The 23,078-nt window shown below is 55.4% G+C and overlaps 2 protein-coding genes across 4 annotated transcripts; one reads left to right on the top strand and one right to left on the bottom strand.

Moving 5' to 3' along the window:
- Positions 1 to 3,125: 3,125 nt before the first annotated feature.
- Positions 3,126 to 10,260, top strand: LGI4 (leucine rich repeat LGI family member 4; the record flags this gene model as incomplete). Its single annotated transcript, XM_082606931.1, has 9 exons — positions 3,126 to 3,375; positions 3,818 to 3,889; positions 4,139 to 4,210; positions 5,540 to 5,611; positions 5,720 to 5,791; positions 6,025 to 6,194; positions 8,354 to 8,518; positions 8,601 to 9,106; positions 9,946 to 10,260. The coding sequence occupies exons 1-9, from the start codon at positions 3,203 to 3,205 to the stop codon at positions 10,258 to 10,260; spliced, it is 1,617 nt and encodes a 538-aa protein (XP_082463057.1). The 5' UTR covers positions 3,126 to 3,202.
- Positions 10,261 to 11,817: 1,557 nt separating this feature from the next.
- FXYD3 (FXYD domain containing ion transport regulator 3) lies at positions 11,818 to 17,788 on the bottom strand. 3 transcript variants are annotated; one of them, XM_082607238.1, is made up of 9 exons: positions 17,420 to 17,429; positions 14,917 to 15,008; positions 14,759 to 14,822; positions 13,404 to 13,436; positions 13,273 to 13,296; positions 12,652 to 12,726; positions 12,536 to 12,572; positions 12,163 to 12,200; positions 11,818 to 12,005 (listed from the first exon to the last, which is right to left on the bottom strand). In XM_082607238.1, exons 3-9 carry the CDS (start codon positions 14,796 to 14,798, stop codon positions 11,986 to 11,988), a joined length of 267 nt encoding a protein of 88 aa, XP_082463364.1. In that variant the 5' UTR covers positions 14,799 to 14,822; positions 14,917 to 15,008; positions 17,420 to 17,429; the 3' UTR covers positions 11,818 to 11,985. The 3 variants fall into 3 exon arrangements, with proteins under 3 accessions (XP_082463364.1, XP_082463363.1, XP_082463362.1); XM_082607237.1 differs by lacking the exon at positions 14,917 to 15,008 and having other exon boundaries at positions 17,420 to 17,788; XM_082607236.1 differs by lacking the exons at positions 14,917 to 15,008; positions 17,420 to 17,429 and adding an exon at positions 17,587 to 17,788.
- Between the last annotated feature and the right edge of the window lie 5,290 nt (positions 17,789 to 23,078).

Below are 23,078 nucleotides of genomic sequence, written 5' to 3'. Positions count from 1 at the left end.
TGAACCTGACATTGTCTTTTTAAAAAATATTTATTTACTTATTTATTACTATTTATTTGGTTGTGCTGCGTCTTAGTTGCAGCTCAAGAGCCCCTTAGTTGTGGCACGTGGGCTCCTTAGTTGTGGCATACAAACTCTTAGTTGCGGCAGGCATGTGGGATCTAGTTCCCTGACCAAGGGTCGAATCTGGGCCCCCTGCATTGGGAGCTCAGAGTCTTAAGCACTGTACCACCAGGGAAGTCCCCCTGACGTTTTCTTATTATTAACTCCATTTTAGATATCTGCAAACCAAGGTTTAGCAAAGTGGAGATAATTCTCCCAAGGTCCCTCTGGTGGTTAAGGACAGAAACTGCCCCCACCTGAAAGAGACCTGGGCCCAGATACCACACTCTGCAGGACACAGATCAGGAGCAGGTAGACGCGCTCATACCCAGGCACAGGTAGCCCTGACACACACACACACATACACACGCGCACACACACGCGCATGCGCGCGCATGTGCACGTGGTCTCAGAGGACCCCGGCAGCTTCAAAAGTGTCCCTCATGAGCCTCTGCCCCTTGTGGCCCTATACCCCAGAGTCACCAGCAGTCCCTGGTTAATGATAACCCTAATATTTATGTAGCCCTGGGGAGGGATGACAGAGCAGCAAGGGGGGCCAGCAGGGAGGGGGGCACCTGGCTAGCTCTAGCCAGTGCTGGGCTCCCTCCCCTCACAGGGCCAGCTGCTCCAGAGTGGAGAGGCCCAGCCATTTACGGACTGGGTGATGGGCCAATGACTTAACCTCTCTGTGGCTCAGTTTCTCCTTCTGTAAAATGGAGATGATAATACTATTCAACTCAGAGGGAGGTCGGGATGATTATCTGAAATGATCCATGGAAAATATTGAGAACAAAGCCTGGCACACAGTAAGTGATCAAAAAAAAAAAAAGTAAGCTGTCACCATCATCATCTTTGTCATTCTTCTCATCATAAACAGGAGGGAGAACGCTGCTGGGCTGAACACTCTGTGAGTATGGATTTAGGCCCATCTGTCTCCTCTCGGTGTCCCTGGCCCTAAGCTCTTTATCTATCTTTTTCAAAGACCCTGTAAAGAAGTTTATCATCCCTGCTTTATGGCTGAGGTAACAGAGACCTGAAGGGCCTTGCTCAAATCACAGAGATGTTCAGGTGCAGGACAAGCACTTGGGTCCAGAATCCACCCCAAGCTGTGGGGTGCCCACCCTGCTCTGAACACTCTCTATCCTCTCGGATAGAGGAGGAATTCTCTACACATCTGAGAAGTGGGTGACACGATTGCCCCATTTGACAGATGGGCAAACTGAGGATCAGGGACCCAGATCTGAGTGACCCCACCTGGTGTCAGGGGGGTCACTTTTAATACTTTTTAAAAATATTCAAGTTTAATAATTTATGCTTTACCAGTAAGACACACATTTCTACTTTTCTGTGAAAGGCGTTAGTGGAACAGTTCTGAGTATGCCAACCCGAAGCTGACCCAACGCTGCCTGGGCCTCATCTGCCAGCAGCTTTGCCCAGTGCCCTCCAAAGCCCCAACTAGCCCGCGTGCCAGGCCCACCCCATGCCCTGCTTCGTGACCGGTGACCCCTAGCTGGTGCCGTCAGGCCCCTCCCTTGTCCTCCACGTGTTCTGGGTGTGTGCAGCAATGCCAAGAGAGGCTGTGTGTTCTCCTCATGCCTTAGTTTTCCCATCTGTAAAGTGGGGGTTAATAATACTACCCACCTCAAGGGTTTGTTGTGAGGACTGAGTAAATTCATGTCAAGACTGATGCATAGTAAGGGCTCAGTGAGTATTATTACTACTACTTCAGATTGGGTAATATCATTTATTTAATGAACAGAATCTATCCAAACTGCTAAAAGCTTAGTCCAAATGAAAACAGCCAATATCCATGGGTTCTGATCTCCAAAGGAGGAATGCAAAATCATACTGGGAGGCTGTGCAGCCAGCTGCCTGGGCTTGAGTCCTGGCTCTGCCCCGGCTAGATAACCCAGATCTCAAATGACTTGACCCCTCTCTTCAGTATTTCCATCTGTAAAATAGCCATATGATAGTATCAGCCTCGGAGGGCTGTAGTGAGGTCAGCACGAGCTGATAGATGAACTTGTAGGACGCGGCGTGGTACAGAGTCAGTGCTAAAGGAAGGGGAAGGCATCGTTATCATCCTTTTTCCCTTGGGTTGGCTCCCTACCCCTAAGTGAGTGGTGGGTACTCAAGGAGTTAATTTCGGGCAAGAGAGGTTGTGGGTTTGGGGCAGGGCGGCTGCCCTGCTGAATGTCGCCACCAGAGGGAGCAGCTGGACCTGAGCTGGTCCCTCCAAGCCCGGGTGCCAGTGCCCACCCAGCCCTACTGGAGCCAGGGGAGGGGGCTGGCTGGGAGTGGCCACCGCGGCTCCAGCCCTTGGTGGTCTCTCCTCCCACCCCCCTCCTGCCCGCAGAGCCATCCGGTCCCCACCCTGGTGACAGCCTCCTCACACTCCGTGAGTGGGGTGGAGTGGGGAATCTGGGGAGGGGGCTGGCCAGGAGGGCCAGGGCAGCTCCGACGCTCCGTGGCCCCTCCCCTCCCATGGCCCTCTGGCCCCTTCCCCAGGGCTGCTCTTCCTATGGCCTCTGACGTCCTCCTCCTTCTCGCCCTGCTTTGCCTGGAGCACCCGGTGCCCAGCAAGTCCCTTTCCCAAACCTCCTGGGAGAAGGGACGTGGGAGGAGGGGAAGAAACTTCCAGGGAGCTGGAAAGGGGGGGTAGGGAGACAGAAATAAAGACACCAGACAGAGGGAGACACACACACACACACACACACACACACACACATTCAGACACACACAGAAAGAGAGGCCAACAGACAGAAGGAGACAGACAGAAAGAGAAAAAGAGAAACAGAGACAGAGAGACAATTCAGATAGAAATAGAGAGTGGGAAGCAGACTAACTCACAGAGTCAGAAGTATAAAAAGGGAGAGAGACGAAAGACAGGGAAAGAGAAATAAACAGAAAATTAGACACCAAAGAGATACAGGAAGAAAAACAGACTGAGGAGAGACCAAGAAAGAGGAGAGAGAAGCCAGGGCAGAGCGTGCCAGCGGGCGGCATGGAGGGTCACCTGGCATGGGAGATGTAGTGGCCGCGACCTGGGCCAAGCTGGGTGGGCAAAGAGAAGCCGGTGCCTCGGCGGAGGTCAGGGGGCATGGGAGGGGCAGGAATTCTGCTGCTGCTGCTGCTGGCTGGGGTGGGCGTGGGGGAGGCCTGGAGACCCCCAAAGGGAAAGTGTCCTCTGAGTTGCTCCTGCTCTAAAGACAGTGCCCTCTGTGAGGGCTCCCCGGACCTGCCCGAGAGCTTCTCCCCGACCCTGCTGTCGCTGTGAGTGTCCGGCCCTCTGGAGGCCTGAGGCTGCGGATGGGAGTCCTGGGACCCCAGGAGCTGGGGGGCAGGGTGCTGACTCCCCAAGGAAACAGGGACCCATCAGGATCTTGGGAGGGGGACAGCAAAGGATGTCGGGAGGCCTGAAAGGGGGCTGCTGGGATTTGGAAAGGAGCCGGAGGGAAATTCCAAAGGGCCGGGTCAGCATCGGGGCCTGGGAAGAGGGAGAGCCGTGGGGTGGGCTGAGCGCTGCCAGGATCCTTGCCAAGCGAGGAGGGCAAATGCCTGTCTCCCCTGGGATGTAGGGGAAATACACACACCCAGGGTCAGGTGGCATGCCAGGGTCCCCTCCGCCCCACCCCCGGACACAGGAGACAGCTCTGGGATGGGACTGGCACACTGGAGCAGTCTTCTCCTCGCCCACCATTGCCCACATCCCCAGCTCACTCGTTAGGACTGGAGTCACCCAGCTGAAGGCCGGCAGCTTCCTGAGGGTACCGTCACTGCACCTGCTGTGAGTGGGGCCCGGCTTAGCGACGGCCACCTGAGGGAGGGGGTGTCCGTGCACATGCGCGTGGGGGAGTGTGCACACATACCTGTATGTGCGTGTCCATGAAAGCATCCGTGTCACGCACATACTCACGTGGCATGCGTATGTGTGTGTGACCGTGCCCACGTGGGCTGGGGTTGGGAGGGGGCAAGGTTAACGTGTCAGGTAGGGAGCAGCAACCCTGGAAAAATGTCTTTCTAACTTCCTTGCCAGCCTCTTCACATCCAACTCCTTCTCCGTGATCGAGGACGATGCGTTTGCGGGCCTGTCCCACCTGCAGTACCTGTGAGTGAGGCCAGGAGATGGGGGCAGGAATGGGGGCCCCGGAGAGGAAGGCGGAGCCCCTCTGTGTCTCCTAGAGTGGGGGAGGAAGTGTCTGCACAAGGGACCATCTGGAGAGGGCAAGAGGCCTGGCCTCTTGAGTGGGGTTGGGGCTCCTGCTCAACTGCCCTCTCTGTTTCAAGATTCACAAAAGGCCTGGATGACCCATGACTGTTCCTGGTCCTCCCTGGCTTTTGGGAGCCCAGGGAGGTTACAGAGAGGCCAGAGATAAAGAAACGTTTCAGATTACGAGGAAACTCTTCTGGGTTAGATGGTGACGGTGGTACTGATGGTAATGGTGGGGGTGACAGGATTAGGGCCCCCAGCATTGGTGCTGGCGCTGGTGGTGATGATGGTGGTGGTGGTGTTGAGCCTGTGGCAGCTGCTCACAGGGACGTGGTACCATTACTGAGGATGGTGGGGCGGGGATGGCTTTGATCAACGTGCTGGACCCCACGGTGATGGTGCTCTTGGAGGTATGGACGATGGCGTTTGACGGGTTGGTGTTGGGGAGGATTCTCAGTGTTCTGGGCATTGGTGCTTGTTGTATCGGTGTTGGGGTTGGTGATGGTTTGGGGTGGGACGTTGGGGTTGGCATAACGGCAATGTTGTTGGTATGGGGTTTGGTGGTGACGGCGGAGATGCCCGTCTGTATGGAAATTGTGGAAGAAGTGGTGCTGACGCGTGACGACGTGAGCGCTGGGGGCAAAGATGATGTTTCTGGTGTCGGCAGTGCTGGTGCTGAAGCTTGTGATGATGGTGGCCAAGGCTTTGGTGTTGATCACGAAGACTGTGCGTTCTCGGTGATGCTTATCAGTGTTGCTGGTGTGGGTTTGGTAATGACGGGGTTGGTGTTGGTATTGATGATGGGAATGGGTGGTGACGGTATTGGTGACAGTGGTGACATGGCATATTGTTGGTGATGACGGCAGTTGGGTCGATGACGACGGTAGAGGCACTGGGCAGGATGGGTGATGGTGGAGGCATGGGTGGTAACACCGGTGCTCGTGCTCGTGCTGGTGATCATGGCAGCAGTGGTGGTGATGGTGGTGGCAGTGTTCACGGTGAGGCTGGCAGTGACCATAGGGTCAGGTTCTTGGGTCCTGAAACTGCAGGCTGGGACCTTGGTGAGGAGAGGTTCCTGGGAGGTTTTCTCTGGGATTATGCAAGCTGTTGGGGGAGAATTCGGCACATTCCAGTGGCCTATGGCTTCCAGGGGATGAGTTCCCCAAGCACTGTAGGGCCACAGCAGGGAACCAAGGGCCACCCCCTGACCCCATCTTCCCTCCACAGCTTTATCGAAGACAATGAGATTGGCTCCATCTCTAAGAATGCTCTCAGAGGACTCCGCTCACTCACACACCTGTGCGTGCCTCTCCCCAGCCCTCCCTGACAGGCACCCCGCACCCATCACCCAGGCACACGGCGTATCCTGGGAGCTGCTGATGGTTTCTCCTTCTCTCCCTCCACCAGAAGCCTGGCCAATAACCATCTCGAGACCCTCCCCAGATTCCTGTTCCGAGGCCTGGAGACCCTGACTCACGTGTGAGGCTCAAGGGGGCTGGGAGGGTGGGGGGATTTGGGAATGTTTGGGTGGGGGAAGGGGACATCTGTGCCCACTCTTGGTTGGCACAAATGAGTATGACTGCGATGGTTCCTACATATTTTCCACACCACTTGGGGGTCCTATCCTGAAACCTTGCCTGGGGAGGGGTGGGGAGCGTGGCCCCCAGGGAGTGGAATCCGGGTCGCAGCCCCTCCCCGGCCTCTTGCCCCAGGGACCTCCGTGGGAACCCGTTCCAGTGTGACTGCCGTGTCCTCTGGCTGCTGCAGTGGATACCCACCGTGAACGCCAGCGTGGGGACTGGGGCTTGTGCCGGCCCCGCCGCCCTGGCCCACATGCAGCTCCACCACCTCGACCCCAAGACGTTCAAGTGCAGAGCCATAGGTGGGGGCTTTCCCGGTGGGGTGGGAGGGACAGCAGGTGTTCCCAGAAGAAGGTGGGAGATTGGGGAACGGCTGCCAGGGTTGAGGGGCTCACCTCCCTCCCTGCTCTGCCATTTCCTGGCTGTGAGTCTTCTGAGCAAGCAGCATCACCTCCCTGAGCCTCAGTTTTCTTATCTGTAAATAGGGGTAATAAACAGTGACATAGGGCTGCTGTGAGACTTCAGTGATGTACTTGGCGCAGGGCCTGGGAGGGGAGGCCCCCATAAATGTTCATTCTCGTCGTTGTTGTTATTGATATAAAATCGACCATTTAAAAAATACTTCCTATGATCATTTTGCTTTTCCACAAATATATTTTGGTACCTTTATGGGTACTGGGCAAAGCAGAGAGCACAGCAGTGATGAAGCCAGTCCTGGGTCTCGCCCTCACAGAGCCCACAGCCAGAGGCAAGCAGAGAGGGATGGCCCAGAATGATCAGGCCTGGGATGGGGGAAGCACAGAGGGGTCAGGGCCAGGATGGAGGGAAACCATGGAGCTACAGGAGCCCAGAGCCAGAGCGGGGGCCAGGCCCAGCTGGAGGGTCAGGAAGGAGTGGACATTTGAGTTCAAACCTGAAGACCACTACTAACATCATCAAAGCGTAAGACATGTTTTTGGTCTTTGGGATTCATAGAACAAGGGAGTTTAACTTAGTCACTCTTCATTCCGTTATTCAACAAACAGTCGCTGAGGTCCACTCGGTGCCCAGCCCTGTGAGAGGCGATGGGCACACTGTGGTGACCAAGACAACCCTGGGCCTTGGCCTTGGCCTCATGGGGTCACAGTCCTGGGGGTGGGGAGACAGACATTAAATAAAACATTGCACCAATAAGTATATGGTACACATTGTGATAAACACAGGGGGTGATCAGAGAGTTTAGGGGGTGGTCCTGCCTTGCCTGGGGCAACGGAGGAGGCTTCTCTGAAGAGGTAGCACTAGATGTGGATGCAGCTAAGTGGAGTACAGAGGAAGGGGCCCGCATGTGCAGTGACCCCCAAGGCAGCACAGAGCTTGTCCTGAATGAGGATCAAAGGGAGGCACGTCTGGCTTGCGGGAGTGAGGAAGGGAAGGACACAGATGAGGTGGAAGGTGCAGGGGCCTCACTCTGCAGGACTTTGAAAGCCACAGAGAACAAGGTGGACTTTATCCAGAGGGCTGTGGGAAGCCATGGAGGGTTTTGAGCAGGGAGTGACATGATTTGATGGCCATTTTTAAAAGATCCCCTTTGGATGGGTATGCTTAGTGGTTTGGTTCATTGCTTCAACCCTGGTCCCTAGGAGTAGGGCCTGGCATGTAGAGTGAAGTTTTGTAAACTGGAGTCCACCACCCGGCTCCACCGCCACCACACTGGGCAATCTGGGTGCACCATTACCCAAAATGCTAAGTTGCTGTAACAAAGAGGCTGTAAATACCATGAATTAAAGAAAACAGAAGGGCCTGAGGTGAGCAGTCCAGGTGGGTGGGGCACCCCTGGGTGTTATCCTGCTTTCCACGGCTGAAACCGAGCTGTGGCCCCGTCCATATGCCAGTTCACAAGGAGAAGGGGAAAGGGCCAAGTCCAGGATGAGCCATCTTCCTACAAGCAAGGCAAGCACTACAACCATCACTCTGCTTTTGTTCCATTAGGAACTTGGTCTGGTCATGGCCACACCGGACCTCAGAGGCCAAGGGAGCAGCATAGGGGGAGTGCTGGGCTAATGTGGCCTCTGGCTGGGCGGCTTTGTGCCCAGCTGCTATCCTATCTCATGGAAGATGGGAAGGATGGATTTGGCTGGACAGCTGGCTGCCTGTGCCTCTTAGCCTCAGTTTCCTCATCTATAAAGTGGATATAATAACAGGACATAACCCACAGGGATCTTGTGAAATTAAATGAATGAATAAATATGCTACTTCTAAGCAACTATTTGATGATGCCACGCAGCTTAGAAAATAGAGTACCGCCATGTTGTTGTGAGTTAATACGTCCATAGGTAAAAAGATTCCACTGTATGTCCCTACAAAGTCAACACCATGGTGGTCCTCACGTCAGAGGTGTGCAAAGCGGGGCTCAGTGATGAGGACCCGTGGGGTGCCCCTGGCCTGCCTGACTCTCTCCCCTCCCTGCTGCACCCCCTCCCAGAGCTGTCCTGGTTCCAGACGGTCGGCGAGTCAGCGCTGGGCGTAGAGGCTTTCTCCTACCAAGGGGAGCCCCACGTCGTCCTGGCACAGCCCTTTGCTGGCCGCTGCCTGATCCTGACCTGGGACTACAGCCTGCAGCGCTTCCGGCAGGATGAAGAGCTGTCTGGTAAGCCCACTCCCATCCTCCCACCTGCCAAGTAGCCTGCCCAGCTCGTCTGACAGGCGCCCTGCTCCCCGCCTCCCCACAGCGCCCTCGGTGGTGTCCTGCAAGCCGCTGGTGCTGGGCCCGCGCCTCTTTGTGCTGGCCGCCCGCCTGTGGGGAGGCTCGCAGCTGTGGGCCCGGCCCGGCCCCGACCTGCGCCTGGCCCCGCTGCAGGCCCTGGCTCCACGGCGGCTGCTGCGGCCCAATGATGCCGAGCTCCTGTGGCTGGACGGGCAGCCCTGCTTCGTGGTGGCCGACGCCTCCAAGGCGGGCAGCACCACGCTGCTGTGCCGGGACGGGCCCGGCTTCTACCCACGCCAGAGCCTGCACGCCTGGCACCGGGACACGGATGCCGAGGCCCTCGAGCTGGACGGCCGGCCCCATTTGCTGCTAGCCTCCGCCTCGCAGCGGCCCGTGCTCTTCCACTGGTTTGGGGGCCGCTTCGAGAGGCGCACGGACATCCCCGAGGCCGAGGACGTCTATGCCACACGCCACTTCCAGGCCAGCGGAGATGTGTTCCTGTGCCTGACACGCTACATCGGGGACTCCATGGTGAGGCTGAGCCCAGTCCCGTGGGGCAGGCACAGGCCGGGCCTGACCTGCATCAGCAGACACCCACTCAGGGCTGGCCTTTCAGCACTGACCCCACCTTGCGCACTGGCCTCTGAACTCTGACCCGCCTCACGGGCTGAGCTTCCTAATGTGCCGATCTTTGAGCTCTGACCCCACCCCAACACTGACTCCAAGACTGTGACCCCTCGAGGCTGGCTGACCCTAAAACACTCCCCATCCCCTAACACTGACACTGGCCCCGAGATTCTACCGCCAAACTCCGACACACCCCAGCACCTACATTTAATCACAACCATCACACCCTGAAGCCCCAGGGCTGACAGCCCACCCCCTCCAGCACTCTCTCTCTGGAGTGACGTACAGCCAGCGGGAGGGCTCTGAGCCTAAAAGGCACTGATCTGACGCAGGTGTTCACAGGGTTGTCTGCATGGGGAACAGACTGTGGGCACAGGGACAGGAGCAGGGAGACCAGGAAGGAGGCTGTGTGATGGTTCAGGAGGGAGGTGACTGTGGCTGGGCTGGAGTGCGGCCAGAATAAATGAGAGACATAAATACCATCGTAGGTGAAACTGACAGATTCCAGGGCTGACTGATTCTATGTGGGGTGCGTGGAAGAGAGAAGGGCTCAGAATGACTCCAAGTCAGTGGCCTGAGCAGCTGGGTGGTGACATTTATGAAGATAAGAAAGCTGTGGGAGTTTGGGGACCTACAGGCTTCTGTTCCCAAGCTGTTCCAAGTCCTCCAAAGCCTAGAGGACCACTGATGGGCAGGCCTGGCCCTCTTGGACCCCAGCCCTAATGAGCAGCCACCCTCCGCAGGTCATGCGCTGGGATGGTTCCATGTTTCGCCTGCTGCAGCAGCTTCCCTCTCGCGGTGCCCACGTCTTCCAGCCACTGCTCATCGCCAGGGACCAGCTGGCTATCCTGGGCAGCGACTTCGCCTTCAGCCAGGTCTTCCGCCTTGAGCCTGACAGGGGGCTCCTGGAGCCACTGCAGGAGCTGGGGCCCCCAGCCTTGGTGGCCCCCCGTGCCTTTGCCCATATCACCGTGGCCGGCAGACGCTTCCTCTTCGCCGCTTGCTTCAAGGGCCCCACACAGATCTACCAGCATCACGAGTTAGACCTCAGTGCCTGAGACTAGAAGGGACCCTGGACGTGGCTGGCAGAGGGCTGGCATGGGGAGTCCTGGGCCTATGGATGCCCCATTGCCTGGACTCCTGGCCCTACTCAGAGGTGACTGCTGGTCCTGTGAGATACTGACCACAGGCCAAGTTCAAGGCAAGAGCTGCTCGTCCAGTCTTAAGCAACATCTTGGCTGGGGGCAGATGACCCCTCCCCCTCCAAGGACTTGGGGGCTCAGGCTGGGGCACGGCCACACGGAGCCAGTACAGAAATCATGGGGGGTGGGTAATATGCAGAGCTCCATGAGGTCTGGAAGCGCTCCCCTCAACCCACTCTCACCCCTCCTATTCCCTGTAAAAGTACTACGGAGAGGATAGCTTTCTTTTTCCTTCTAAACGCAATCCAGCCAATCGCTTTTAGTGTCCGCCTCCGTGACGTCATCAGTAGCTGGGCAGTTTTCCCTGCCGGGCTTGCTAACTTCCTCTGCTGCTTGTGCGCATGCCTGCTACCGAGGCGGAAGCCCAGCGTGTCTTCCCTGTTGCGCGTGCGCAGGGAATAGGCGGGAAATTAAGAATTGTTGCCAGGAGTCCGAGGTACCCGTCCTCGGTCGGTGAAAGGGGCGAGGACAGAAAGTGTATGAGCTCAGTAAACGCGCTGTGCACCCGCCTCACCGGTGGTTGTGGGGTCATTGGGGGAGGGTGTCTGCTGTGGCATGGGGGTGGGGTGAGGGAGGAGGATTGGTGTCCCAGGAACGGTATTATGGAGCGGGGTGGGGTGGGGGGGTGTCCCAGGGTACATTTTGGCTGCCCTTGTTGAGCTTTCACGAGGTTTCTAAGGAGTGTGTGCTCATGATTATGGGGGGCCTAGTGGGATGTCCAAGGGATATAAGGGCATTATTAGGGGACAGGTCACGGGTTTATTGTTGGTCTCATGTCTTATGTATTGTAGGAGACACTTCGGGCTGTTTTGAAGGATGTTAGGCATTTTTATGGCTCTTGGGGACATTTTGGAAGTCTTACTGGGTATTGGAGACTGTCTCAAGGGAGTTTAGGGCTTGTTGGAGGTTCTCACACCATGTGGCCATTATATGTTATTAGGAGTATCATGGGGAATAATTTAAAGGTCTTACAGGAACATTTGAGTGCTAGGAAGGGTCTTTTATAATAAAATGGGGTCTGAAGTGAGTCGGAGGGTCACTATTATAATCATAAGCTATCTGGGTACTCCTGTTGTGACAGGATGATCCCACATCCTAGTTTTCCTGGGATGGTCCCACTGTCCGCCTGAGTGTCCCAGCATTCCATCTGGCTAGAGCTCCCTTTCACTCTCAGAATGTCCCCCCATGTGGCTACTAGAGCATTTTAAATGGCAGATGTGGCTCCCATGGCCACGGAGGCAGAGGTCAGGCCCCATGCCGTCCATCAGGTCATGAGGAAGCAGGCCTGTGGGCTTGTCCCAGTGGAGAGATTCAGCTGCCAGCTTCCATGCTGGCCCCCATGCGCACCCACCTTTGCCTGGCCCCCCAAAACCCCAACGCGCACATAGGGAGTTTCGAGGCTGCTTGGGCATGAGGCAAGATCATTTTAGAGTGAAAATTGAACAAAGACCCTCTCCAGTGAGAGATGAGATGGAGCCCTGGCCCGGTGGTCTGCGAATTCCATCCTGGAGTTTAGGCTCCTGTGCAGAGCCAGGACTTGGGGAAAGAGTGGCCCTCGGTGCTCTTTCAGCTGATCCATCCTCAACAGTTATGGGCAGAGCCTGGGAGAGGTGACAGGGTCAGCTTGTGAGAGTGGATCAGGTTATTTCTCCCCAGGGTGCATACACACACACACACACACACACACACACACACACACACAAACACACACACCTCATACCCTGTGTCCCAGTCAGCTCCATTCTGTCCCTGTCTTACCTGAAGTGATGAGAGGTGGGGCATCCCCTGGATGGTGGCTAGGGAAAGAAAAGTGATGAGATCTCTGTTCACCCCCATTCATCCTCTCCCTCAAGGCTAGAGGATTCTCAGCTTGCCCCGACATAGCTTCCTAGCTATTTTCCCACAAAGTTGTACCATCCCAGGGATCAAAGCATTTCATGATTGGAGGCCCTCTGAGGATTCATGGCTCTGAAGAATAAACCTGGAAAATCTCAGTAACAGGAATTCTCCAGGGCAAGACCCAGAAACCTGGCCTTTTTTTTTTTTTTTTTTTTTTGCGAGATTTAGCTCTTTACCCCTGAAAGCTGTCTGTCCAGTATGAGGCAGGCACACTGCCTGGAACCCATCTTACCAGGGCTTCCGGCTGAACTTGCATTTGCATTTCCCACCTGTTAGGAGAGAGGGGAATGTCAGGGGAGGACACCCACCGCCCTGCGCTGCCCGCTCCCCCGCCACTGCTCCACTCACTCATGAGGACGATGATGCCAATGGCGCACAGAACCGCTGCGAAGATGAGCCCGCCGACACGGAGGCTGAACCAGTCTAGGAGAAACCCAGAGGGGGCCCTCGGTGCCAGCCCATGCCCTCCTCATCCAAGCCCCCAACCGCTTGACAATATGCATTAGGCACCCCTGATGTGGGATACAGCAGTGGAGAGAACAGACAGCCCTCCAGCCCCCGCGCTCACTTTCCAGTCTCTACACAGCAAGCGACAGAGATCTAACGTGGGGTTAGGTAGAGAGAAGCGGTTTGAAGACAAATAAGCAGGGCCAGGGGACAGAGAGCCAGAAGACAGCTCTTTTAGGGAGAGTGGCCAGGGAAGACCCAGCTGAAGGGGCATATTTGATCAGAGGCCTGAGGAGGGGAGGGAGGGAGCATGGGGCGACGTGGAAGAAAACATGGGGGTGGTTCTAAGGACCAGGCTGGCATGCCTTGTTCCCTTAATCCCCTGTGTTTACTGTTCAATGCCCCAATCCTCTCCCCTGGGTCACCCCCATCAGACCCTCACCCAACCCTGTGTGGGACCGTTGGCACGAAATCGGCCTGAGGGGTGGGTGGGGCTGCAAAGGGAGGGGCACAGGCTCTCACCATAGTAGAAGGGACTGTTTTTATCTGCAAGGAAAGAAAAATAGGACATGAATCCAGGATAAGAGTGGGGATGCAGGGGTCCTGGGGGAGACTTTGGGGGCGGGACTGGTGGAAGAGTCAGTCTGACTCACCTTCCGGGTCATTGGCATCCAAGGCAGGCAGGCCTGGTGGGGAGAAGCGGGGTAGGAGAGAGATGGGGGTGCTGGCCTCGGCAAAGCTGGGGACAGGGCCGTTGGAGCTCCAGGCCTCAGCGTAGGGACCCTGATGGACAGTTCCCCACCTCCCACGGGCACAGGGGTCCAACCCCAAACTAGCTTCTCTGCACGTTCCACCTCGGAAATGAGGGTTTCCCCCGACTCAGCCCCACACCTGAAATAGGTTTTCACCTGGGTGGCTTTGGGCCACCTAGCCAGCCTTTGACCTGATGTTTCCAGACACCTGGCTAATCCACACCCCCTGCAGAAACGAGCGATGGTCTTGTCAAGATGACAGGTGGCTTCAGCTCCCAGGCATTCTCAGCCCTCATCACCTGGTTCTGCCACGTCCACATCCCACCCATCCCTCACCATTCCCCTTAAAGTGACTTACTAATTATAAACTTAATATGCTTTATTTAAAAATGCAACTTTATGGGCTTCCCTGGTGGCGCAGTGGTTGAGAGTCCGCCTGCCGATGCAGGGGACACGGGTTCATGCCCCAGTCCGGGAAGATCCCACATGCCGCGGAGCGGCTGGGCCCGTGAGCCATGGCCGCTGAGACTGCGCGTCCGGAGCCTGTACTCCGCAACAGGAGAGGCCACAACAGTGAGAGGCCCACGTACCGCAAAAAAAAAAAAAAAATGCAACTTTACATCACTATCCTGAATGGAATGGCAGTCTTGCCCAGTGTAACGGATAAAAACAGATACAATGAAAGCAAAGGACTAGGATTGAATTCTGGCTAGAAGCAGTGGGCTGCCTTAGCTCTGTTCTTTCTTTGTTAAAGGGAGGCTCATATTTTTAAATTATATTTAAAGCACAAACACATGGTGTTTACTCTGTCCCAGGCGCTCTTCTAAGTGCTTTGCAAACAGTAACTCATTTAATCCTCACAGTGGCTCTATAAGTAGGTGCTACTATTGTCCAGATGGGAAAACTGAGGCACAAGGGGCTTTGGTAACTTGCCACATAACCTTGAAACTCTTACCTCTCGTAATCAAGTGTTAAGAAGTGTTAAAGACACAGTAGCCCAGGGCTGAGCCTTCTTGATATCACCAAGGAGACATCAAGACCATGCATGGCGAGCTGTGTGAACCTCTGCTGTAAGAGGTCCTCCTTTATGTGTTCCTTGAAATCACCAGTGTGGCACTTCCCACCTCCCAGGAGATGCTGTCCTGAGACTCACCACCCCACAGGGGAGGCAGAAAGCACGAGAGGGCCACACGCAAGCATGGTCACCACCCAGCTGAGGGGGTCAGGGGAAAGGCAGCCCAGGAACGGGCACTCACCTGCCAGGAGGACGAGCAGGCTCAGGGCCACCTCTTGCATGTCGGAGAGCTGGCCTGGAGGGATCTAGGGGGGAGGTCCAGCTTTAGCAGGGCCACCGGGATGCCTCTGGTTCCCAATCCCCTGCTACTGTGCTCCTTATCCAGGGTACACAGCTCACCCCAGGGCAGAAAGCCTGGCCTTGAAACTCCGCTGGGCTGAGAGATAAGAAGGAGCCGGAAAGTGCAGTGGGGGCTGGGTGAGAACGAAGACCTGAAGGGGGAGCAGCAATAATAACTCACTGGACGTGGACTTGAGGCTTTGAGTGAATTGCCCTGGCAACCAAATGAGGAAGGTGCCGCCAGCTGTTATCCCCATATTACAGATGTGGAAACTGAGGCTCCAGAGGTGAAAGTGGGTGCTCAGGGCTTCCCTGGTGACGCAGTGGTTGAGAGTCCGCCTGCCGATGCAGGGGACATGGGTTCGTGCCCCAGTCTGGGAGGATCCCACACGCCGTGGAGCGGCTGGGCCCGTGAGCCATGGCCGCTGAGCCTGTGCGTCCGGAGCCTGTGCTCCTCAACGGGAGAGGCCACAGCAGTGAGAGGCCCGCATACCGAAAAAAAAAAAATTAAAAAATTAAAAAAGTGGGTGCTCAAAGTCACCTTGCCAGGAAGCGGGATTTAAACCAGACCTGGCTCTGCGGAGGCTGTTCCTAACTCAGGACTCTCTCAGGGCCTTGGGGTGTTTTGGGAAATGGGGTGTTGGGAGCCAGGTGGCAGGAGGCCTGCTTCCTGGGAGTGTCTCCCATAGACAGCTGGGAGCCTGCCCGCCCTGCCCAGACATCACAGAACTTGGGCTGGGCCAGGGCTGGGGACTGAGCTGGCTTCTCTTGTTGCTCTGGGCAGGATGTGGGGAGGAGAGAACTCAGAGAGGATGGGGGGAGGGGGGAGGGGGAGGGAGAGGGCAGCCCCAGCCTCATCTTCCGCCCCACCCCTGTGCATCCCACCCCAGTCCTTGGTCCTGCCTCTACCCCTACCAAGCTCCTCTGGCAGCAAACACTTCCTCTTTCCCCAGGTAGGCCTGCCCAGCATGAAGAACACTCCGCCGCCCCCTCCCTGGTCCAGTATCAGTCCCCCTGTGCGTCCCCCATCCCCTCCCCAGCCCCTGCCCCACTGCCACAGCATACATTGCCCCAATCTTGATAGGAAGAGCTAACACTTAGATCCACCCTGTGCTGGGCACCGCCAAATGACCTTGCTGGGTTTTCACTCATGTAATCCCCCAAGAATCCCGGAGGCCATTGGTTATAGGCCCCATTTCACAGACGGCAAAACACATACCCTCCCTAAGCCTGGTAAAAAGCCCATTGACATTCCCTTTGTCTCCTGTCCACAGCTGGAGAGCATGTCCCGTCTCTCTCTCTCTCTCTCTCTCTCTGGCCTCTATGTAACCCCCTCCCTGAATTTCTTTCCTGGGAACCTTCTTAGCTTCCCAGTTCATCCCATATACCAGACTCACAGTTTTAATTTGAGCATTCACTTCTTTGAGCATTCAGGCAGGAAAAGGGCCTGTAACTTTGGGGAACATTACTAAGGTGTTTAAGACCGCACCCCCCCAAATTTGGGGCGGTGCGGGGAGAGCTGGAGTGTGTATGTGAGCAGGACAGCCTAGTGGTTCCCAGCACAGGTCTGTAGAAGGACCACCTGTAGTCTAAAGCGAACACGTGAGGCTTTGTCACCCCACAATCAAACTAATGCTAGTAATAAGAGCAGGTGCTGATTGAATGTTTACCCCACACCAGGCACTGTTCTCAGCTCTTTGCGCTTGTTCACACATGTAATCTTCGAAGCTTGACAAAGTTGACACTATGATTAGCTCACGTTGCTGTCGCAACCCTGTCACCCCTGCGAATTCAGCTTAATGCTCTATACTGTCACCCGGGACTCAGAGTCTCAGCGCTTAAGCCTCTTTCCGTGGGAGCCTCCAAGCCTCCCTGGCTGGTGAGGGCTCCATACACCCCCGTACACCCCCTCCCCAGGCATCTCACAGCATCCCCAGCACAAGGGGCACTGATGGGTGGTCTCAGCCATACCCCAGCCCCTGCACGACATTTCCACCCTACTGTCCCATGGTGTGGGCTGCTGGGAGCTGGCATCCGGGCATCTGCCCTCTCCTGCCCTGTTCAGGCTGTTACTGGAAGAGGCCCCAGGGCAGCTCCAGAACTGACTACAGTCGGTGTGAAGCCTTGCAGAGAAAGGCAGCCTGCAGACGGAGGCTGCGCCCACCCCTCTCTGCTCGCTCCTGGCCCCAGAGATCCCAGGACTGGTGTGAGGACTTTCCGCCGTCCACCCCCTACTATCGCTCTATTTCTCCATGATGGTGGCCAGGCCCTTCAGGCCTGAGCAAAATGACTCCCTCGTGTCCCTGAAGTCTCCGCGCCACCTCCCTGTTTTACAGCTTCCCCAGGAAGCCGCCAGCCCCTTCCCCTAGAGGTCTCCAGGACCCACGTATTCCCAATATGCGGACACCCTGAGTCCACCTAGTCACCCACCCATCCATCCAGTCTGATCCTCCCGATCCAGATACTTCTGTTCTACTCAGAAACCCCGATCTACCCAGACCCACCAGTCTAACAGACACCCCAATCCCATCTGTGGGCCTTACCCTCGCCCCAGCTGGCTCACCTGGCTTCCTGTGCAGAGAATGATGGGGAGGGGGCCTTTCTCTAATCTGCTCCCCCAGCAAAGGACCTTGAAGGGAGAAGGAAGGTTCTAGGGGTCCTTAGCAGAGAGCAGTGGAGGGACGGGCAGAGCCAAGAAGGGGTTGGAGGGAGGGGGCCCCAGCCCCTCACCTGCGTGCTCCACAGGCTGCGCGGAGGTTCAGGTTCCGGGAGAGAGCGCGGCTGCTTAGCCTGAGTCCTGCCTTTATCCGCAGCCTCCACGCCCTAAGCAAACCTGGGCAGGTAGAGAACTAGTCTGACTCCCTAAAGCTCAGGGGTTCTCTCACCTCACACCTGCTCTTAAAGAGACAGTTCCCACCCCCAACCACTAGCAGCAGGGAGCTCCCAGGGGTCTCCAGGGTCACAGCAGCCTTAGGCCAGGCAGAAGTAGAATACGATGAGGGCTGGAACTCTGCCCCTCACATCCAGGGAGGTGGCTTTCTCCAGTCACCTGCCCCTCAGAAAAGGACCTGGAAGGAGGAGGGGTTCAGGTCTTTAACGGCAGAGCCTCTGCCTGGTGGGGCGGTGGGGGGAAGGCCATGCTTTGGTTGTAATAATCTAATCTCTTTTACTTAGATTGTGTGTTGTCCTTGGATGGGGGATGGGTGGCCATTGCAGGAGATCTGAAGTCCTCCTCCGGGCCACTTGTTGCTGTTGACACAGTTTGAGGGTCAGCAGAAGATGCTGATAAGACCAAGGTCATGAGGTGGGGACGAGATGCACGGGGTGGGGGGGTGTAAGGGGCGGGGCGAGCTGTTGGGCCGTAGACCATGACCTCTCCCCCATCGTGCCCATCATGGCCTAGGGAGACTGGGACCTGGTTCCCAGCACCAGGCAGACCTTCCCAGCCTGGGTTCTTCCCAAGGGTGCTGGGAGCCAGATGTCTTCGCAGTGGGTGTTGGGACGGGGGCTGCCTCTCACCCCGGATAAGGCCATTGCACTGTGCAAGGCTCCCTTCCCCTCCCTCCTCCCTCTCCTTTCCCTCCTCCTCATGGCATTCCTTCCAGCTGGGGTCTGTGCAGGTCCCCACTTGTTCCCCGTTGGGGTGCCCCCTCCCCCCAATTCCGCCTTTTTAGACAGAGGGACTTTTGTCTGGGGGCTGGATGGAGAACAAGGCGCCTTTGAGTGGCTGGCGGAGGATTGGGGTCATGGGGAGGGGCAGGGCCTTCCTAGGGTGGCTCTGCACTGGCCACCAGCTGGACTCCAGGCGACCCCCAACACCATTGCGGGGGTGGGGAGGAGGGTGCAGGAGTCAGGCCAGGGAGAGGGTACCATGGGGAGTGCGGAGTGCAGGACAAGGAGAGGGGGTTTTGAGGTCAAGGCTCTGCTGGGGGCAGGGAGAAAGGACCCCTCTCCACTTCTCAGCAGGGAGGGGGAAGGGTGGGGCAAGGAACGCCCGCCCAGCTACACGCTTTCTTTATGTGGGTCCCTTGGGCAATTTCTCAATCCCAGGCCCTAGACTAGGACAGGGTCTCCCTACAACTCCCACCAAGGAGGGGCCAGTCCCTGCAAAGAGTGGGGCTCAGTCAGGGTGGGGCTCAGTCGAAGCGGGAGGTTCAGAGGGAGATAGAAACAGAGAAGGGGAGGCCTGGTGGGGGCGGATCCCAGTCCAGCTAAGGGGGTCTTTGTGTCCGGTCAGATAACATCTCTTGCCCAGACATTTCAAGATTGCAATGTTCCTTTCAAGACCCTTCTGGTGGTCTTGGGGGTGGGGTGGTGTCTCCCTCTGCTGGGAAGTCCAGGAACTGCATGCCTCCGAGACAGAGAAGGGGCGAGTGCTGGGTGGCTAGGAGGGATGATGCTCCATCCTTCACCTATGCCGGAGTCTGCACACTCAGATACCAATGGGGCCAGGCAAGAATCATGAATGAGTGAAGCAGGACAGGTGTGAGACTATAAGGTATGGTGGCAGCTGGGCAAACAGAACTATTGTCCTGTCTAGAGGGCAGCCACCGGGACTTCGCTGGTGGCGCAGTGGTTAAGAATCCGCCTGCCAATGCAGGGAACACGGGTTCGAGCCCTGGTCCAGGAAGATCTCACATGCCGCCGAGCAACTAAGCCCATACGGCACAACTACTGAGCCTCAGCGCTAGAGCCCGTGAGCCACAACTACTGAGCCCACATGCCACAACTACTGAAGCCCGTGCACCTAGAGCCCGTGCACCTAGATCCCATGCTCTGCAACAAGAGAAGCCACCACAATGAGAAGCCCACACACCGCAACGAAGAGTAGCCCCAGCTCACCGCAACTAGAGAAAGCCCACACGCAGCAACGAAGACCCAGTGCAGCCAAAAGTAAAAATAAAATAAAATAAATTTAAATGAATAAAGGGCAGCCACCAAAAACACTGGCTCAAGCTCATGTGGACAGATACAGAAGTACCTCCCAGACATCTTGCTATGGGAAAAAAAGCAAGATGTAGAGACACGTGCTACCATTTGTAAGGGGAGAAATAATGTATATTCATATACTTATAAATGAATGAAATATCTTTGGAGATTGGCACCCGTAGCTGCTTCTGAAGAGGAAGACCGAGAGGCTGGGAGATGGCTGGGAAGGGAGACTCAAACTCATGCACCTTCTTCTACCTTCTGAATTTTAAATCCTGCAAGTGTACTACTTTGAAAAAAAGTTTAATTAAAAGAATTTCAAGGATAACCTCTACACAGTTCTAGCCAATTGCTTCTATACTTTCAAAAGATGTCAGGAACCTGAACCTTTATGTAAAGTTCCCAATATTAAAAGTTGGCTCAGGGAATACCCTGGTGGTCCAGTGGTTAGGACTCGGCACTTTTACTGCTGTGGCCGAGGTTCAATACCTGGTTGGGAACTAAGATCCCATAAGCCGCGTGGTGCGGCCAAAAAACAAAAAAAAGGCTCAGATTTTTAAAAAATTATGCAGGTCAAACGAAACAAATCTAAGGGCTGGTTTCAGCCTGGGGGGACCACCAATTAGAGCCTTCTGCAAACTTCATTCCCTGAAGTTTTAATCACATGGTCTTGCATTTGGATGTTTATAAGCCTATACCTAACCCAGGGTGGAACAGAATGTGCCCCATCCAAGTGGGTGTTGGGCAGGGGCTGGGGCTTAGGGCAGGACTTGAGACTCCCATGTGGATGGGGACAGGTGTGAACACTGAGACCCTGGGGAAGGTCTGCAGGGAGTGAAGTGCATGCAGCTGCTTGCATCCTATTGGGGGTTGAATCTCTTTGGGGATGAGTCTTCTAGGCCTGCTTGATTTCAGTCATATTCAACATGTGTCCACTTATTTATATGTATATGTGTTGTGTGTTTATGTTTATATACAAATATATGTGTTATATATTATCATGTTACATAGATAATAAAGCCATTTGGAATATTTCCCCTTCATTTTGCTTTTGAAATCATTTGGAGTTTTCTGTATGTTTTTTGTTTTGGGGGGGGGTTTAATTAATTTATTTATTTATTTATTTATAGCTGCGTTGAGTCTTTGTTGCTGCACGCAGGCTTTCTCTAGTTGCAGCGAGTGGGGGCTACTTTTCGTTGCGGTGCACAAGCTTCTCATTGCCTTGGCTTCTCTTGTTGCGGAGCACGGGCTCTAGGCGCGCGGGCTTCAGTAGTTGTGGCTTGCGGACTCTAGAACTCAGCCTCAGTAGTTGTGGCACACGGCCTTAGCTGCTCCGCAGCATGTGGGATCTTCCCGGACCAGGGCTCGAACCCGTGTTTCCTGCATTGGCAGGTGGATTCTTAATCACTGCGCCACCAGGGAAGCCCGAAATAATTTGCTGAAGCAGAGATTAGCTGTGATTTCTCAGTACCGGGGAATTCTTGCGAAATGAGAAAAACCAAACCTACAGATAGTTTCTGAACATCACAAAATTTTCAGGAATGCCGAATTCAAGTACAAAATCAAGGCTGTGGGGTGTTTTGTAGTCACCATTCAAAGTTTTATTAGTTGGGCTTTTGCCATTTGCTTTTGCTAGTCAGGGCTCAGTCATTTTATTGCTCTTAAGACTGTATTTCTTCAGGATCCTGGCAAATTCATAGGTCCTAAATGGGGCAGCCTGGGGTGTGGGAGCTGAAAGCACCCCGACCCATGAGAGGGGTCGTGGTGGGGCTGGGGCCTCACCTTCCCAGGTAGAGGCTGAGAGGCTGGGCTGGGGGGGCTGGGAAGGTGTGATCACAGTGACGCTCCGAGCTCCTGCTTCCTGGGCAAGACGGGGACAGAGATACCCGGGGACAGAGACAAATGAGGCCTCCTGCAGCTCTGTGGGGCTGCTCCCTGTGGCCTCAGAATTCAGCACCTGTGGGAAAAAAGAGGGAGCTGGCAGGTCCTGTCTTGACACTTTGGGGGTGTGGCTGTGGGCATGTCGCTGTCTGCCTGGCTTCCAGGTGCCACATGAGGTGCCAGACAAGGTGACTTAAGGTTAACAGGCCCCTTGAGAGCTGCACTCTGTGCTGCTCAATGTCATCACTCACCAAGAGAAGTTGGAAAGGTTGATCTTTATGATGAAATCTCCTGATTTTTAAATGTTGGTAACTGACTTTTAATTTCCTTAACACTTTGTGGACCAGATGAAATGTGTCCAAGGTTGGATCTGGCCCTATGGCCACCTGTGTGAGTCTCCATCTTAGGGACTAGGAAAGCTCGGCGGGGGGGGCGGTGGGGGAGGTTCAGGTACCACCATCCCCCGCCCCCCCCCCCCCCCGCTACTCCTCCTCCTGTCCAGGCAGGTTTCTGCCTCAGGGCCTTTGCAACAGCTGTTCCCTCTGTCTGGGATTCTTCTCCCACATGTCAGTACGTAAGGGCTCATTCCCTTACCTTCTTCAAGTCCTGGCTGAAGACATGGCCTTCCCTGATCACCCTATTTAAAATCACATCCACCCTCTCCCTTTCTATTCCCTTCTGACTTATCTATCTTCAAAGCATATTCCAGGAAACTCCTCTTTGCTTTTTTGATTATCCGCCTCCCCTGCTGGCATGGCAGGTCCTCCCCCAAATTTTCATCTGAATTATCTATAGAACAACGCCTGGCAGTAATGTAATGGTGCTCCTGAAGTATTTCTTAAATAATAAGAGAAAGGAGCTCTTATGCCCCCGCTCACCATCACAGAGATCTTGCCGGAGTGAGGCGGGGGTGATGAGGGCAGAGCTGCTAATGGGGGCAGGTGGGCAAGGGGGACCACATTTGCTGACAGTCCTGGACCAGTTTCCTCATCACTGGGAATGGGGCCTTGAGTTGATGGCTAGGAGTCCTGAGTGTGAGTTGGAATTATAGGGAAGAAGGAGAGGGGATTGGGGGTCTGAGAGGGGAGCCTTGCAGCCTCCTCCCAGCCTGTCTCAGTCCCTGAGACAAGGATCTCAAACTGGCGGCCCCCGGGCCAACCCAACGATTGTACATGTTTGCTTGAGTTCAAAGAGTGTTGCAAAAATTCACAGTGGCCAACATTTAAACTCGGGATATTTCAACATAACAAGCTGCATGTTCAGCTTCTCGTGGAAGATCTGGCCTAACTGGGCCACATTCCCCCTTGGCATTGGTTGTTGGAGGGGCAGGTCTGTCTCCCCAGGGTGACCCAGGCCCCATCTTCCCCTGATAGGAAGCTTCAAGGGAGAGAGGGAGGCAGAGGGAGACCCAC

The sequence above is a fragment of the Mesoplodon mirus genome (genome assembly GCF_964341445.2).
Source record: "Mesoplodon mirus genome assembly, chromosome: 19".
In the NCBI taxonomy this organism is placed as follows: Eukaryota; Metazoa; Chordata; class Mammalia; order Artiodactyla; family Ziphiidae; genus Mesoplodon; species Mesoplodon mirus.
Note: the sequence above shows the minus strand (reverse complement) of the source record. Positions and strands in the feature narration are given on the sequence as shown.